At 40.1% G+C, this 16,776-nt stretch overlaps 1 pseudogene and 3 gene segments (V, D, J or C); 1 reads left to right on the top strand and 3 right to left on the bottom strand.

The window, feature by feature from the left end:
• Positions 1 to 2,231: 2,231 nt before the first annotated feature.
• On the bottom strand, positions 2,232 to 7,088 carry LOC134325539 (immunoglobulin kappa variable 4-1-like; annotated as a pseudogene).
• Positions 7,089 to 8,120: 1,032 nt separating this feature from the next.
• On the bottom strand, positions 8,121 to 8,725 carry LOC134317725 (immunoglobulin kappa variable 6D-21-like). The segment is given in 2 exon segments: positions 8,121 to 8,476; positions 8,583 to 8,725. Coding segments are annotated over 2 exon segments (408 nt in total).
• A 4,781-nt stretch (positions 8,726 to 13,506) lies between these two features.
• Positions 13,507 to 14,020, bottom strand: LOC134317780 (immunoglobulin kappa variable 3-15-like). The segment is given in 2 exon segments: positions 13,507 to 13,862; positions 13,969 to 14,020. Coding segments are annotated over 2 exon segments (408 nt in total).
• A 2,021-nt stretch (positions 14,021 to 16,041) lies between these two features.
• On the top strand, positions 16,042 to 16,526 carry LOC134325531 (immunoglobulin kappa constant-like). The segment is given in 2 exon segments: positions 16,042 to 16,065; positions 16,260 to 16,526. Coding segments are annotated over 2 exon segments (291 nt in total).
• The last annotated feature ends 250 nt before the right edge of the window (positions 16,527 to 16,776 follow it).

Genomic DNA, 16,776 nt, shown 5'->3' with positions numbered 1-16,776 from the left:
TCATACACTCGAGCACAACTTATCTGTATCAGTGAACAGTACAAGGAGTATACTTTTAATTCGGAAAACATTCCACTGGAGATACTTTGCTTACCTGAGCCCCATGGAGCTATCCTCCCTGCAAAGCGACGAAGGCGACGTAGGGACAGAAAGCAGAAACGGGGGAAGCGAGCCGGGCTACGCGCTAGGCTACAGGCTAACCCCTATAGACCAGCTGTTCCGAGTCTTCTTCTGGCCAACTCCAAGTCTCTTGTCAACAAGATGGACGAGATCAGGCTCCGGATTTCATCACATGATAAAAACAACTGTGTGATGATCATTACAGAAACCTGGCTGAATCGCTTTGTTCCCGATGCTGCTATCGAGTTAGCCGGTCGGTCAACAGAGCGAATAGAACAGATGACTACGGGAAGCGCAAAGGTGGAGGTGTGTGCATCTACATCCACAACAGCTGGTGCACAGACACGGACATCACAGCGACACACTGCTCACCGGATCTGGAGTTTTTAACACTGTGATGCAGACCGTTCTTTCTTCCGAGGGAATTCACCGCGGTTATAATCACGGCAGTATACATTCCTCCGCAAGCTAATGCTAAGCTAGCGCTGAGCAAGCTTCATGATGCTGTAAACAACCAGCTGACAGAACATCCAGATGGAATTGTTATTGTGGCAGGGGACTTTAACCACGCAAACCCGAAACTTCATAAATGTGTGCATTTTCCCACGAGAGAAAGAAACATTCTGGATCAGGTGTACATAAACATTTCACATGCATACAAAGCCAAAGCATCTGCACACCTCGGACTTTCGGACCACATCACACTGAATCTGACCCCAGTAAACAAACCTTTGATCTGCAGGACTCGACCAACAATCAAACCCGTGCAGGTATGGAGTGAGGATACAACCTCAATACTGCAGGACTGTTTGGACAACACAGATTGGGATTTGTTTGCACAGGGGGCAGATTTGGAGGAATATGCATCATCAGTTATGGGGTACATTAACTTCTGCACTGAGAATGCACTTACCACAAAAACAATAAAAGTGTTTCCTAATCAGAAGCCGAGGCTAAACAGGAACGTACAGACTCTGATTAAAAGACGTGATCCAGCATTCAGGACTGGAGACAGACATGCTTATTCAATAGCTCGAAGGAACCTCAAAAAAGGCATCAAAGAGGCCAAGCGCAGATACAAACAGCGTATTGAGGAGCACTTCGAGAACAACAACCCCCGCAGCATGTGGAATGGAATTAAAACACTGACGGACTACACCTGATGTGTTAAACCAGTTCTTCGCTCGCTTTGATAATCAAAACAGCGGACTTGCCTCTCACACCACACCACCTGCTGAGGAGCAGACACTGGTTCTAAAGTGTCATCAGGTGAGAACCACCCTGCAGAGAGTGGACCCCAACAAAGCAGCAGGCCCAGATGGAATTTCTGGAAGGACACTAAAGGTCTGTGCCAACCAACTAGCAGAGGTTTTTACAAACATATTTAACCTCTCGCTAAAACAAGCTGCTGTCCCGATGTGCTTTAAAACCTCCACAGTCATACCAGTACCCAAAAAGTCTGCAGTGAAATGCCTTAATGACTACCGACCAGTGGCACTAACACCGGTAGTTATGAAGTGCTTTGAGAGACTGGTTCTTTCGTACATGAGAGACATCATACCCCCAGATCTGGACCAACATCAGTTTGCATACAGAACAAACAGATCCACTGAAGATGCTGTCTCAATGGCACTTCACACCACACTGTCACATCTGGAACAGTCCAACACATACATGAGGATGTTATTTGTGGACTTTAGTTCAGCTTTTAACACTGTAATTCCTCACAAGCTGGTCAAGAAATTGGGGTGCTTGGGTCTGGACAGTTCCATCTGCTCCTGGGTTTTGGACTTTCTCACGGACAGACCACAACGTGTCAGGATAGGACGTCACACCTCCTCCACTCTGATCCTGAACACCAGTACCCCGCAGGGCTGCGTGCTGAGCCCCATGCTCTTCACCCTGTTCATGCACGACTGCACCCCAATCCACACCTCCAACACAATAATAAAATTTGCTGACGACACCACAATTGTTGGCCTGATCACAGATGGTGATGAATGTGCCTACAGGGACGAGGTGAAATGGGCGAATGGTGCAAAGTCTATGACCTAGTACTTAACACCTCCAAGACAAAGGAGATCATCGTGGACTTCAGGAGAACAAAGAGATCAGACCATCACCCCCTTCACATCTCTGGAGAAGTAGTGGAACGAGTGGAGAGTGTGAAATTTCTTGGGGTCCACATATCCAAATATCTAACATGGACACAGAACACCTCGTACCTGAACATAAGGGCACATCAAAGACTATTTCCTGAGGAAGCTTAAACAGGCTCAGTTTCCTCAAAAACACCTGATGAACTTCTACCGCAGCACCAACTCGGACAGGGTTTACAACAGCCGTTTACAGAAAAAGGCCGACAGCATTTGTTAGGATGCAACACACCCTGGGAACTATCTGTTCTCCTTGTTACCATCTGGGGGGCGGTACAGGACTATTCGTGCACACACGAACAGACTGAGGAACAGTCTCTTCCCAAGAGCTGTGGCCTCAATCACCCCTCCCCACCCCTCATGGACTGTGAACTTGAACATTGCGTATTTGCACAAGTACATAAAACCTTTTTTTCATCTAAACATAAAATAATAATAAAACAAATAATAATTTTTGGAATTTAACTGGTATTTCCACAGAGCACAGTCACTTTGTATATTCATATTCAACCATAATTTATTTTATTTTATTTATCTAAAATCCATACTCTAAATTGTACTGGTTATACTGTGTAAATATCCATATGTTTCTGTAAATACTTTATCTTATTCTTCTTTTTTTATATTTTGGAGAGTATCAAACAAAATTTCGTTGTACACAAGTATAATGACAATTAAGGTTCTTCTTCTTACACTGTATAGAACTGGAACTGGAACAGACTGACAGGAGATATTAGATCTGCCCCAAATGTAGAAATGTTTAAATCCAGGTTAAAAAAGTTTCTCTTTTCTTGTGCCTGTGATTGAGCTCTTAGTTTTTGCATACTATTAGTACTGCTCTTTAGCCTCAATGTTTTAAAATCATTCTTTTAAAAATCTATATTTTTATGTTTCACAAACTCTTATTGCACTTTTAAAAGCTTTTATAAGCTATTTTACTTTATTTTCTTTTAGCTCTTTTAAAGCACTTTATCTCTCTTGTTTTAATGTCATATTCTTTTTATTGTAAGTAATTGTTGCCTTTCTGAGGTTTTAGATCTCAGTGATGTTTTAATGATTGTAATTTGTTCCTTATGTAAAGCACTTTAAATTGTCATGGTGTATGAAAGGTGCTATACAAATAAACTTACCTTCATCTTTGAGCGTCTACTAGATATGATTTCTTACAACTTAAACTAAATTCATTATTTTGTGTTATACAACCCCTGGCAAAAATTATGGAATCACCACTCTTGGAAGATGTTCTTTCAATTGTTTAATTTTGTAGAAAAAAAATAAATCACAGACATGCCACAAAACTATCATTTCTCAAACTGTCAACCCTCTGGCATTCAGAAACAATAAAAAAAGAAAAAAATATAATAGTTGTGGTCAGTCACAATTGCTTTTTTATTTAGATCAAATAGAGGAAAAAAATATAAAATCACTCAAATCTGAGGAAAAAATTATGGAATCATTAGAAAACACTGCACCATTATTACTTTGTTGCACCACCTCTGGCTTTTATAATGGTTTAAACTCTCTGAGGCATGGAGTTAACTAATGACAAACAGTATTCTTCATCAATCTGCCTTCAACTGTCTCTTATTGCTGTTGCCAGATCAGCTTTGCAGGTTGGAACCTTGTCATTGACCATTTTCTTCAATTTCCACCAGAGATTTTCAAATGGATTGAGATCCGGACTATTTGCAGGCCATGCCATTGACATTATATGTTTTCTTGAAGGAAAGTTTTCACGTCCTTTGCCCTATGGCAAGATGCATTATCATCTTGAAAAATGAAGTCATCACCAAACATCCTTTCAACTGATGGAATAAGAAAAGCTTCCAAAATTTCAATGTGGACTTTGGCATTTATTGAAGACCATCTCCCCTGTGCCTTTACCCGACATGCAGGCCCATATCATCAACAACTGTGGAAATTAACATGTTTTCTTTAGGCAGTTATCTTCATAAATTTCATTGGACAGACACCAAACAAAAGTTCCAGCATCATCACCTTGCCCAATGCAGATTCGCGATCTTCACTGAAGATCACTTTTATCCAGTCACCCACAGTCCACGATTGCTTTTCTTTAGCCTACTTTAACCTTGTTCTTTTCTTTTTAGGTGTTAATGATGGCTTTTGTTTGGCTTTTCTGTATGTAAATCCCATTTCTTTTAGGTGATTTCTTACAGTTCAGTCACAGACATTGACTCCACTTTCCGGCCACTTGTTTCTCATTTGTTTTGTTGTGCATTTTCTGTTTTCAAGACATATTGCTTTAAGTTTTCTATCTTGATGCTTTGATGTCTTACTTGGTCTACCAGTATGCTTCCCTTTTACAACCTTCCCATTTTGTTTGTATTTGGTCCAGATTTTAAACACAGCTTACTGGGAACAACCAACATCTTTTGCGACATTCCACAATGATTTATCTTCTTGAAGGAGTTTTATAATCCTCTCATTTGTTTCAACTGACATATCTTGTGTTGGAACCATGATTCATGACAATCTGCTTTGTGCAACAGCTCTCCGAGGTGTAAGCACTCTTTTTAAACTGAAGAATAATTAGCAAATCTAATCTGCTGCAGATGTTTTGTTTTTAAACTACAAATTACAGAGTGATTCCATAATTTTTTCCTCAGATTTGAGTGATTCCATATTTTTTTCCTCTACTTGATCTAAAAAAAGCAATTGTGACTGACCACAACTATTATATATTTTATTCTATTTTATTGTTTCTTAATGCCAGAAGGTTGACAGTTTGAAAAATGATAGTTTTGTGGCATGTCTGTGATTTATTTTTTTTCTACAAAATTAAACAATTGACAGAACATCTTCCAAGAGTGGTGATTCCATAATTTTTGCCAGGGGTTGTATAATCAGATCATCTTTACAATCTGTTAAATGTGTTTATTTGTGAAAAAGCTACTGTAATATCTACTTCTAATTCTGTTAAATCTCTCTAAAATCTTTACGCCCTCAATCATACAGGAATGAAAAGTGTTATGAATGTTACTCTAAACACCATTGTTTAAAATTAAACACAAGCTTCAAGAAGGCCTTTGGAGCACTTATTTTATATGTATATAATGTTTTAGTAAAGCTAAATGAATGGACATTTTTACACCAGTTATATAAACACCGAATTTTTCTGAATTATTGAACGTAGCTAACATTACTAGCATTGCTGTTGTTAGCAGGTGTAATGTGTTAGGAAGAAGAAGATTGTGTGATTATGCAACACTTCACAAATATGAGAGAATAGAGCTGATAATGTAAGATTTAGTTTTTAGCAGTTGTGCCTCAGCTCCAACACAACCAGTAAAACCAGTACACAAAATAATGAAGCAAATGGTGGAGAACAAACTGAACCTCCTTATTTACTCTCATGAGATTTTAGGCTCAGAATAATCAGCACTAAATCTATAAAGATTCATGTTATTCACATCTGAGCAAAACCTCCAAACTACTAACTCTGTAGGGACCAAAACTAACATCATAAACCAGCTTCTGAGAGAGAAACAACTAAATCACATGTTTAAAACTAAATAAAATTAGTCATATTCTTTTTCCTTTTTAATTAATTTTGTTTCTTTTTTAATGTGGTTGTAACTTGTAGTTCCTTAATTCACCAGCGAGTCACAAACCAACTGAAGCAAACAGCACATGGAGATAAAGTAGTTTCTACTAGATGAGCTCCAGCTGCTGATTGTTAGCTGTAATAGGGTGAAGTTCAATCCTATTGGTTGGGTATGAAGGTGTGCACCAATCAATGCAGGAGTTACCACCTCCAGACCCGCCCCCAATCCCAACCAAAGCCAGCAGCTCTGTTCAAAATGTCCTACTGCCCCAGTATATACTGCATACTAATCCTATAGTAGTGTGTACTATAGTATGCAGTATGATTAAACTGAACCATCTTCTGGTTTACTGCTTCATCTTGGAACTTGCTGTCAGTTCAATTCTCTTTTAAGAGTTCTTCTAAACTCAAGTCCTCAAATCATAAGGGACTAAATGAGCAAGTAAATGTGTCTGTGATCTATACCAGCTTTACACCACTGTGACCCTGATCAGGATGACGTGGTTGTTATTATGTTAATAATAATAAAGCTTGTATTTAGGAGAAGTAGTGAGTGAGTGAGGTGTTTCCTGTACAGAGTGAATGATTGTACTGTATCACATCGTCCCCCTCAGCACCTGCAGTCGGTCCCAGCTGCAGCAGTGCAGTTACTGTACACTTCCACTCACCCAGGTTTTTGTACCACCATATAACACTGTGTGAAGATCCAGCTACCACTGATCTCATGGTAACTCTGACAGTAATAATCTCCTGCATCTCCAGTCTCAATTCTACTGATGGCCAGAGTGAAGTCAGATCCAGATCCACTGCCACTGAAACGATCTGGAATACCTGATGCTCTGATGTTAGATTTGTAGATCAGGAGTTTAGGAGCTTCTCCAAGTTTCTGCTGATACCAGGCTAAAAGATGAAAGTTCCAGTCACTGTTATAGTGAACATCAGGACTGGTTTTACAGTTGATGGTGACTGAAGCTCCTGGATCAACATGTTTTACTGCAGGACTCTGAGTCACAGTCACCTGACCTCTGGATCCTGAAAACAATAAGAAGAATAAAGACGTTCACTACATGAAGAACCATGTGCAGTTTGAAGTTCTAGTGGATCTTCTCCACATGGCAGAGCCTCCTCACCAGTAGAACATAAAGCATTGTGTTACCTTGAGTGCAGAGAGCCAGTGTGCAGATGAAGATGGAGATGAAGGTCATGGTTGATGTGGGTGAAGCTGCTGGTCAGCAGCTCTCAGTCATGAAGTGTTAAACTCACAGAGCTTTAAACACTGACAGAGCACTGAAGCATGTAGTGTGTGTGTGTGTGTGTGTGTGTGTGTGTGTGTGTGTGTGTGTGTGTGTGTGTAGAATCACTGGAGTGGAACAGTGTGAATGTGTCACTCAGAGATGCAATACTGCCACCTTATGGTCAAAGAACAATCAGCTGGTACATATGGAGTATGAAAGGAATCGATTCAATCATGAAACGACCAATCAGGAGAATTGATCTAAGTGATGAATCGTTCTCAGCACATTTTATTGTTTGTATGAACTGATACTTGAATTGATCAGACCGAACACTATATGACCAAAAGTATGTGGACACCCCTCCTAATTATTTGGTTCATGTGTTTCAGCCACACTTGTTGCAAACAGGTGTATAAAACCAGTTATATAAATTATATGGTTATAGCTTTGTGGCAACAGTTTAGGGAAGGCTCTTTCCTGTTTGAGCATGACTATGTCCTTGTGCACGAAGCAAGGTCCATAAAGACGTGATATGATGAGGAACTCTAGTGTCCTGATCTAAACCCTATTGAACATCTTTGGACTGAATTGAAACATCAATTGTGAGGCAGGTTTTCATGTCCAGCATCAGAACCTGACGTCCTGTGGAAAACTTTCTAGATGAGTGAAGACTGTTAGAACTGCAAACTAGGGGGAGTGTTTTCTGGGAACATGGACTTGGATGTCCAACAAGCACATGTTCAGGTGTCCACATACTTTTGGCCCTATAGTGTATTTTACATTCACTGTAATCACATCTATCTGAATGTACAGAACATGTCATGATGGTTTCATTCATATCATCTCTTCTAGCACTGCTGCTTCATCTCAAACCTTCATTCTACTAGTGAGATGTTCCATGTGCTGATGAGAATCCCTGTTCCACAGTGAGGAGAACACCACAAAGAGAGGAACATGCTCAGTACTGTAGTGCTTTGTAGATGATGATGTTCAGTGGAGTGCAGCTTTAGCAGCTCTGCAGATGTTCTCAGATCAGTGTGTGTTTCAGAGAACTTCCTCTACAGCTGAGGGAGGTTTTTGTACCAGTAAATAACACTGTGTGTAGGGAGCGCTGCTACCCTGCATACAGTAATAATCTCCAGCATCTTCAGCCTGGACTCCAGTGATTTTTAGAGTAAATTCTGTACCAGATCCACTTCCACTAAATCGTCCAGGAATCCCAGACTGAAGATTAGTTGCATAATAAATTAGAAGTTTAGGAGCTTCTCCAGGTTTCTGCTGGTACCAGTGGTTGTAGCTGCCAATGCCCTGACTGGCTCTGCAGTTGATGGTAACAGTTTGTCCTGGAGAAACCGAGTGAGATCCTGGAGTCTGAGTCATGATGATTTCTCCAAACGACTCTAAAGAGAAGAAGAGAGAAAAGTTGAAGGTGATAAAGAGACGGTGATGGTGAGCGCTGATGTTGGAGGACTGATATGAAGATAGTAAATAAACAGTGAATCTCACGTTGAGTGAGGAGGCCGAGTGTATTCAGCAGTAGAATCAGAACCTTCATCATTGTGCTGCGTCTCAGTGACTCTGAAAGTCCTGAACCCAGTCTGATCAGAACTACAGCTCTTATAGTGTGTGTGTGTGTGTGTGTGTGTGTGTGTGTGTGTGTGTGTGTGTGTGTGTGTGTGCGTGTGTGTGTGGAATCACTGGAGTGGAACAGAGGTTTTTGTACGACGGCTTCATTGGAATGTATCACTGTGCTTCACTTTTGGTGGAGGAACCAAACTCAGCGTCAGTAAGTACTTTTTTTTTTTTTTTAATATCATTTATTTTCATATAAACAAGAGAAAAAATAAGTATCAATAACAATAAATAAACAGTAACTGAATATTTAACCTTAAATAAATACTGTGGTACCTTGTAACTCGACGTCCCCTAAACTTGAAATCTTTGAAACTTGACGCCCTTCGTGGAGAAATTTGTACCTTTAAACTCGACTTTTAGCTTAAACTCGAACTGTGTGGGACTGTCGCTTTGTTCACATTAATGCTGTCCGTGATCATGATAATGCTTTGCTATCATTGCAAAAGGAAAGTGCACAATAAACAGCGGCACCGAGACCCAGATCAACCAGAGAGCAGCATAAAATCATAACTGCTGCTTACCTGAGCTTCTCTTCTTCACATTGAGGCCAAATCTACATCAGTGTGTTGTTACATCAGGGATTTAATCCACTTGTTTTTCTTCTTGGAGACTTTTGGAGACCAACATGGACTCTTTTTACTTCTATAACTCCAGATCAGAATTAGTTAGAAGCTAAAAATGTAATATGGTGATTGTGAACAACATTTGCTACAGGAATAAATTGTTGGTAATGGAATATAATATTATAATATTATTTTTAATATATATAATAAAATATTCAAATAATGAAATATATGCAGTTCCACAGAACCATGAAACACATTAACAGGTTTCACAAACATCCTTATGGGAAAAATACCTTGAAACTCAGTGCCACGCCCAGAACCAAATAATGTTAAGTTAAGGTACCACTGTATATACAATTACTAAATATTCAACCTTTACTAAATACTTACAGTTTCTGAATATTAAAGACTGAATAAATGTGCAGGTGTTTTTGATGGTAAATATAAAGCTGGTCTCTGGTTGATGAAGTTTAGTGTAAACTGGTACGAGTGATTGGTGCTGATGTAAAATCCAGATGAATGCTGCTGTGTGTTTGTGCTAAACAATGAATATTTCTGTAATCAGCTACATCTGGATGTGCTGCAGTCAGTTGTGTTGAATGCTAAAGTAATAAGAGTTGATATTGAATATGTGCTAACAGAAGCTTGCAGATGTTTCTACTGAACTGCAGTGATGTGAGAACAGTGTGCAGCAGCACTGCATTGATGATTGAACACAGATGAAGGTTTCCAGTCTGGATGCTTAATAAGCAGTAAGGAGGAAATGATGTGGAAACGTTTCTAAATGGGACTTTTTGTTCTGTTTCTCCTGTACAGCCGGTCCCACGGTGAAGCCGTCCGTGTCTCTGCTCCCTCCCTCCTCTCTGCAGCTGTCTGAGGGATCGGCCTCGCTGCTCTGCCTGCTGTCTGGTTACTCTCCACAGGGGGCGCTGGTGAGCTGGACGGTGGACGGCAGAGTGCTGGAGGACGGGGTGGTGACCGGAGCAGAAGAACTGAAAGGGGGCAGTTGGAGGCGTGGCAGCACCCTGACCCTCAGCAAAGCACAGTGGGAAAAGGGGGAGGAGTTTAGCTGTAAGGTCTCTCACGGTGGCGTCGATCATCCCGTCGTATTCAGAAAGAACCAGTGTGAAGGCTAGCAGCTCCCAGATAGAACTGAACATGGAGACACTTCCACATGCTTCTACAATGGAGTTTCAGTTCTACACAATGCTGCATTTCTGTCTTTCCTCTGTTCAGTGTCCTGTTGCTCTTCCTGTAGTTTTGCTGTGCTGAAATAAAGCTGGATTTTGGACATTGTCTGGTCTTTTCTTCTAGTTCATCATCATGATGAGTGTTAGGAGAGAAGATCTTTAGCTGGAGATTCAGTGCTGTGTGTTGTGCTTCAGTGAGTTTGGATGAAGGAAGTTGAACATCTGGTGAAAGTGCTGCTCTATTCTGGGAGAAAGCAGATCACTCAGCCGTCTTCATGCAAATCTCACTTTCACCCCCATGTTCTCTCACTTTAACTTCTACTCATTATAATTAGCTGATTTTGGGTGTTTGTTGGGGGTCTGGTTACACTCTTAAAATTTAATGCTGCACCTTCAACTGCTGCATTTTCTTGAGACTTTAGACCAAACTGAAAATGCTGATCTTCGATAAATAGACTTTTATTCATGCCCCCACAGCTAAATGATTATTTGTGATAAGGTGGATAATGAGTATTAGGTGAAATACCAACTTATCCATAAACTTTTGATCACCTGTCCTTTTTCTCTTATTTCAGTGTTGCAACAGAGGTCCTTATTTTAGCAATACTTAACCACAGTACCTGTTTAAACAAGTTTCATGTCCCCTTCGATCCTAACAACCCCAGCACCATAACCATTAACTTTGCTCTAGGTTATGTTTCTAAATAATTCTCTTTGTGCCCTACAATTAAAATTCAATTTGCCTGGACACTGGCTCACATTCTCACTTAGACACCAACTATATAAGCTCATTCTTTTCATATAATTAACTAGAAGTTTTACTCTAACTATGTGTGATGAGTTTCTTTCAGTGTGCACACTTGTCAGGGACAGTTTCTCTCATATTCAACAAATGACACTGGAGTAGAAGATCTGAGCAGCAGGTTTTTTTTTTTTTTTTTTTTTTTTTTTTTAAACTTAATGTTCTAACAAATGGTGGAGAATGCGGGCAATTCGGTCCAGGTTAGTAATTCAATTTCAGAGTCAGATTTGAAAAATATTTTGGACTTCTTGCCCTCACCTAAGATATCTATGGCTTTTCGGGATAGTTTGAGAACTTTAACTTTACATTTTAATTTGACAGGTGCTGATTACAGAACCATTCTTTTAAATTGTTTTAATAATTCCATCACTGAAACTGACCTTGTGCTGGAAATTCCCACTTGACCTCGTGATTACGATCTTCCATATCATTATTCTGTTAACACTTCTGTGCCTTCTCATTCTGTTGCTTCTTCTACACATGGTACACCCACGAATGGGCAAAACATTATTAGAAGATTGGAGCAAGTTCTTAGTGGACCACGTTCACAACATTATAATGCTAATTCAGGACCTGAAGGAAGCCCTGCACGGGATCCTGCTGTTCCTCTTACATCTCATACGCAATTTGTTTTTGATTGGCATATGGCCTTAAATGTCCATGCTTTTTACAAGGAACTTCTGTACTTCCTAAATTGTAGGAACAGTAAATCTGCTGATTTATCTATTTCTTCTACAACCCCAAATCAGAAAAAAGTTGGGACAGTAGGGAAAATGCAAATAATAAAAAAAACAGATTTTCTTAAATTTACTTTGACTTTTGTTTGATTGCAGACAGGATGAACCTGAGATATTTCATGTTTTTTCTGGGCAACTTTATTTCATTTATTAATAAACATACATTCCTGCATTTCAGACCTGCAACACATTCCAAAAAAAGTTGGGACAGTAAAGCATTTACCACTTTGTAATGTTGTCGTTCCTTTTCACCAAACTTACAACATGTTTTGGCACAGAGGAGACCAAGTGATTTAGTGTTTCAGCTTTTATTTTGTCTCTTTCTTCCTGCAAACACGTCTTATTATGTGCAACAGTACAGGGTCGTCATTGTGGCATTTTTTATTTCGAAATTCTCCACATATTCTCTATTGGGGACAGGTCAGGACTGCAGGCAGACATGGACTGTACTCTCACCTTTCCTCTTTATGCTGTATAACGCTGTATAATTTCAAGTACAGGTCTGAGTTCTGTCATCTACAAACGTTGTCAGATGACTCAGCAGTGGTTGACCACTTTGTCTCATAGTCTAGGAAAAACCACCTTCTCTTAAATGTGGCCAAGATGAAGGAGATGTTTTGAAAACTCTCTTTATCCTAAAGGAAGAGGTAGAGGTAGTGGAGGGCTACAGATATCTGGGTGTTCATCTTGACGACAGACTGAACTAGAAGTGTAACACAGAGGCTGTCTACAGAAAGAGCCAGAGCAGACTTTATTTTCTATGGAAACTCAGGTCTTTCACTGTCTGCAACAAAATGTTTCATCAGTCTGTTTAAGAAAGTGCAATTTTCTAAACAGCATCAGAGCCAACGACTCAGAGAAGCTGAACAAGCTTATAAGGAAAGCTGGCTCTGTTCTGGGATTTGCTCTGGAGACTCTAGAGCTAGTTGTTGAGCTAAGTATCTTGCACAAGCTGATCAGTAAAATGGACAACACCTCACACCCAATACACGACCTGCTGATTAAACAGCAAAATACTTTCAGTGAGAGACTCAACCAACTCCACTGTAATAAAGAGAGATACACGAGGTCATTTCTGCCCACTGCTATTTTAATCTATAATTACTCTCACTGGTGCAAGAAGAGGACAGAGAGCTCATAGTACCCATGAAACAATCAATCCTCAAATGGTGCTATTTGATATGCAAATTTACACATGGTACTGTTTTATTTGTACAGCGCACTATTGCACACATGCAGTCTATAAGAACAAAATCTAAAGGTGTAGTTTATATTCTTATATTTTGACATTTTTAGATTTAGGTTTTGGCACCTTTGTACTAATGAACATGTATTTGGACTGGGATTTTGAAAAAGAACATGGTCAGGTGTCCTGTTCCACAGTGAGGAGAACACCACAAAGAGAGGAACATGCTCAGTACTGTAGTGCTTTGTAGATGATGATGTTCAGTGGAGTGCAGCTTTAGCAGCTCTGCAGATGTTCTCAGATCAGTGTGTGTTTCAGAGAACTTCCTCTACAGCTGAGGGAGGTTTTTGTACCAGTAAATAACACTGTGTGAAGGGAAAGCTGTTACTCTGCTGACAGTAATAATCTCCTGCATCTTCAGCCTGAACTCCAGTGATTTTTAGAGTAAATTCTGTACCAGAGTAACTTCCACTAAAACGTTCAGGAATCCCAGACTGACGATTAGTTGCGTAATAGATCAGGAGTTTAGGAGCTTCTCCAGGTTTCTGCAGGTACCAGTGGAGGTAGTTGCTAATGCTCTGACCGGCTCTGCAGTTGATGGTAACAGTTTGTCCTGGAGAAACCGAGTGAGATCCTGGAGTCTGAGTCATGATGGTTTCTCCAAACGACTCTAAAGAGAAGAAGAGAGAAAAGTTGAAGGTGATAAAGAGATGGTGATGGTGAGCGCTGATGTTGGAGGACTGATATGAAGATAGTAAATAAACAGTGAATCTCACGTTGAGTGAGGAGGCCGAGTGTATTCAGCAGTAAAATCAGAACCTTCATCATTGTGCTGCGTCTCAGTGAGTCTGAAAGTCCTGAACCCAGTCTGATCAGAACTACAGCTCTTATAGTGTGTGTGTGTGTGTGTGTGTGTGTGTGTGTGTGTGTGTGTGTGTGTGTGTGTGTGGAATCACTGGAGTGGAACAGAGGTTTTTGTACGACGGCTTTATTGGAATGTATCACTGTGCTACACTTTTGGTGGAGGAACCAAACTCATTGTAAAAAGTAAGTAGTTTTATTTCTTCTAAACTAAAAACATTTTTAAATTACTAATAACAATAAATATACATTAACTGTAATATTTAGTAATTGTGTACGTCTATTGATGGCTGAATATTAAAGACTGAATAAATGTGCAGGTGTTTTTGATGGTAAATATAAAACTGGTCTCTGGTTGATGAAGTTTGGTGTAAACTGGTACGAGTGACAATGAATATTTCTGTAATCAGCTACAGTCATGTGAAAAAGTTAGGACACCTCATGAGAACTTTTGTCTTTTTGAACATATTTAAACAAAATGAACATTTCAGCTTCATTAAATGTTAAAAATTACTTTTAAACACAAGCTGTAAAACGCAATGAACAAAAACGGAAATTGATTGTGAGTAAAAAGTTAGGACACCCTCTGTTTTAATAGCTGGTATTTCCCCCTTTGGCTGAAATAATCTCAGTTAGATGTTTCCTATAACCATCTACCATCTGACATCGACTGGGAGAAAGATTTTCTCTCTTCTCCATGCAGAATTTCATCAGCTGTGTGAGGTTTGAGGGGTTTCTTGCATGCACAGCCCGTTTTAAATCGCCCGACAGCATCATAATAGGATTAAGATCTGGGCTTTAACTTGGCCATTCCAGAACTCTCCATTTCTTACTTTTGATTCGTTCCTTGGTGGATTTACTGGAAAGTTTTGGGTCGTTGTCATGTTGCATGGTCCACCTCCACTTAAGCTTTAGTTTTTGGACAGATGGTCTTACATTTTCCTCAAGCACCCTCTGATACAGTAAATAATTCATCGTGGTTTATATAATGGAGAGCTTGCCAGGCCCTGCTGCTGCAAAGCAGCCCCAAACCATGACATTCCCACCTCCATGCTCCACAGTTGATATGAGGTTCTTTGGCACAAACCAAACACAGTATTTCAACACAACATATCTTCTGTTACTGTGCCCAAATAATTTAACTTTGGATTCATCTGTCCAAAGCACATTATTCCAGAAGTCCTGGTCTTTGACTCGGTGTTTCTCTGTTAAACTTTAGTTGCCCTGATGTTTTTTTTTTGACAGCAAGGGTTTCCTTCTTGCTCACCTCCCATAAAAATCAAAGTGTGTGTCTCTTTCTGATGGTAGGTGCATGAACCTTGACATCAGCTGTGGCAGGAGCTACCTGTAGGTCCTGTGACAACATTGTAGGATTATTGGAGACTTCTTGACACATCTTGCGGTCTGCTCTTGAGCTAGATTAGCTAGGATGGACTGACCTTGCCATGTTGGCGGTTGTTTTAAAGGTTCACTACTTGTAATTATTTTCTAATTGCTTTGAGATCTTTTTAAATCCCTTCAAGATCTCAGAGAGCTCTTTATTTCTCACCATGTTGTTAACACTCACTTCAACAATCAAGAGCAAACCAAACTAATGTCTGAGCTTTAAATAAAACTCCAGTGTTCTCTAACAATGGTCTAATCATTACAGCTGATGTGGTGACCTGATTTTAATTTTAGACATTTTAAGTAGTAATAAATGTGGGGGTGTCCTAACTTTTTCCTCACAATAAATTTCATTTTTGTTCATTACATTTTTACAGCTTGTGTTTAAAAGTATTTTTTTTTTCAGTTTTATTTGTTTAATGATATAATCTCCATCTCTCAGTACTGTTCAAATGAAGCTCAAATGTTCATTTGTTTAAATATATTCAAAAAGACAAAAGTTCTCATGGGGTGTCCTAACTTTTTCACATGACTGTACATCTGGTATTGAATGCTAAAGTAATAACAGTGGATATTGAATATGTGCTAACAGAAGCTTGCAGATGTTTCTACTGAACTGCAGTGATGTGAGAACAGTGTGCAGCAGCACTGCATTGATGATTGAACACAGATGAAGGTTTCCAGTCTGGATGCTTAATAAGCAGTAAGGAGGAAATGATGTGGAAACGTTTCTAAATGGGACTTTTTGTTCTGTTTCTCCTGTACAGCCGGTCCCACGGTGAAGCCGTCCGTGTCTCTGCTCCCTCCCTCCTCTCTGCAGCTGTCTGAGGGATCGGCCTCGCTGCTCTGCCTGCTGTCTGATTACTCTCCACAGGGGGCGCTGGTGAGCTGGACGGTGGACGGCAGAGTGCTGGAGGACGGGGTGGTGACCGGAGCAGAAGAACTGAAAGGGGGCAGTTGGAGGCGTGGCAGCACCCTGACCCTCAGCAAAGCACAGTGGGAAAAGGGGGAGGAGTTTGGCTGTAAGGTCTCTCACGGTGGCGTCGATCATCCCGTCGTATTCAGAAAGAACCAGTGTGAAGGCTAGCAGCTCCCAGATAGAACTGAACATGGAGACACTTCCACATGCTTCTACAATGGAGTTTCAGTTCTACACAATGCTGCATTTCTGTCTTTCCTCTGTTCAGTGTCCTGTTGCTCTTCCTGTAGTTTTGCTGTGCTGAAATAAAGCTTGATTTTGGACATTGTCTGGTCTTTTCTTCTAGTTCATCATCATGATGAGTGTTAGGAGAGAAGATCTTTAGCTGGAGATTCAGTGCTGTGTGTTGTGCTTCAGT

This window comes from Trichomycterus rosablanca, chromosome 1, assembly GCF_030014385.1.
Source record: "Trichomycterus rosablanca isolate fTriRos1 chromosome 1, fTriRos1.hap1, whole genome shotgun sequence".
Taxonomy (NCBI): domain Eukaryota; kingdom Metazoa; phylum Chordata; class Actinopteri; order Siluriformes; family Trichomycteridae; genus Trichomycterus; species Trichomycterus rosablanca.
Note: the sequence above shows the minus strand (reverse complement) of the source record. Positions and strands in the feature narration are given on the sequence as shown.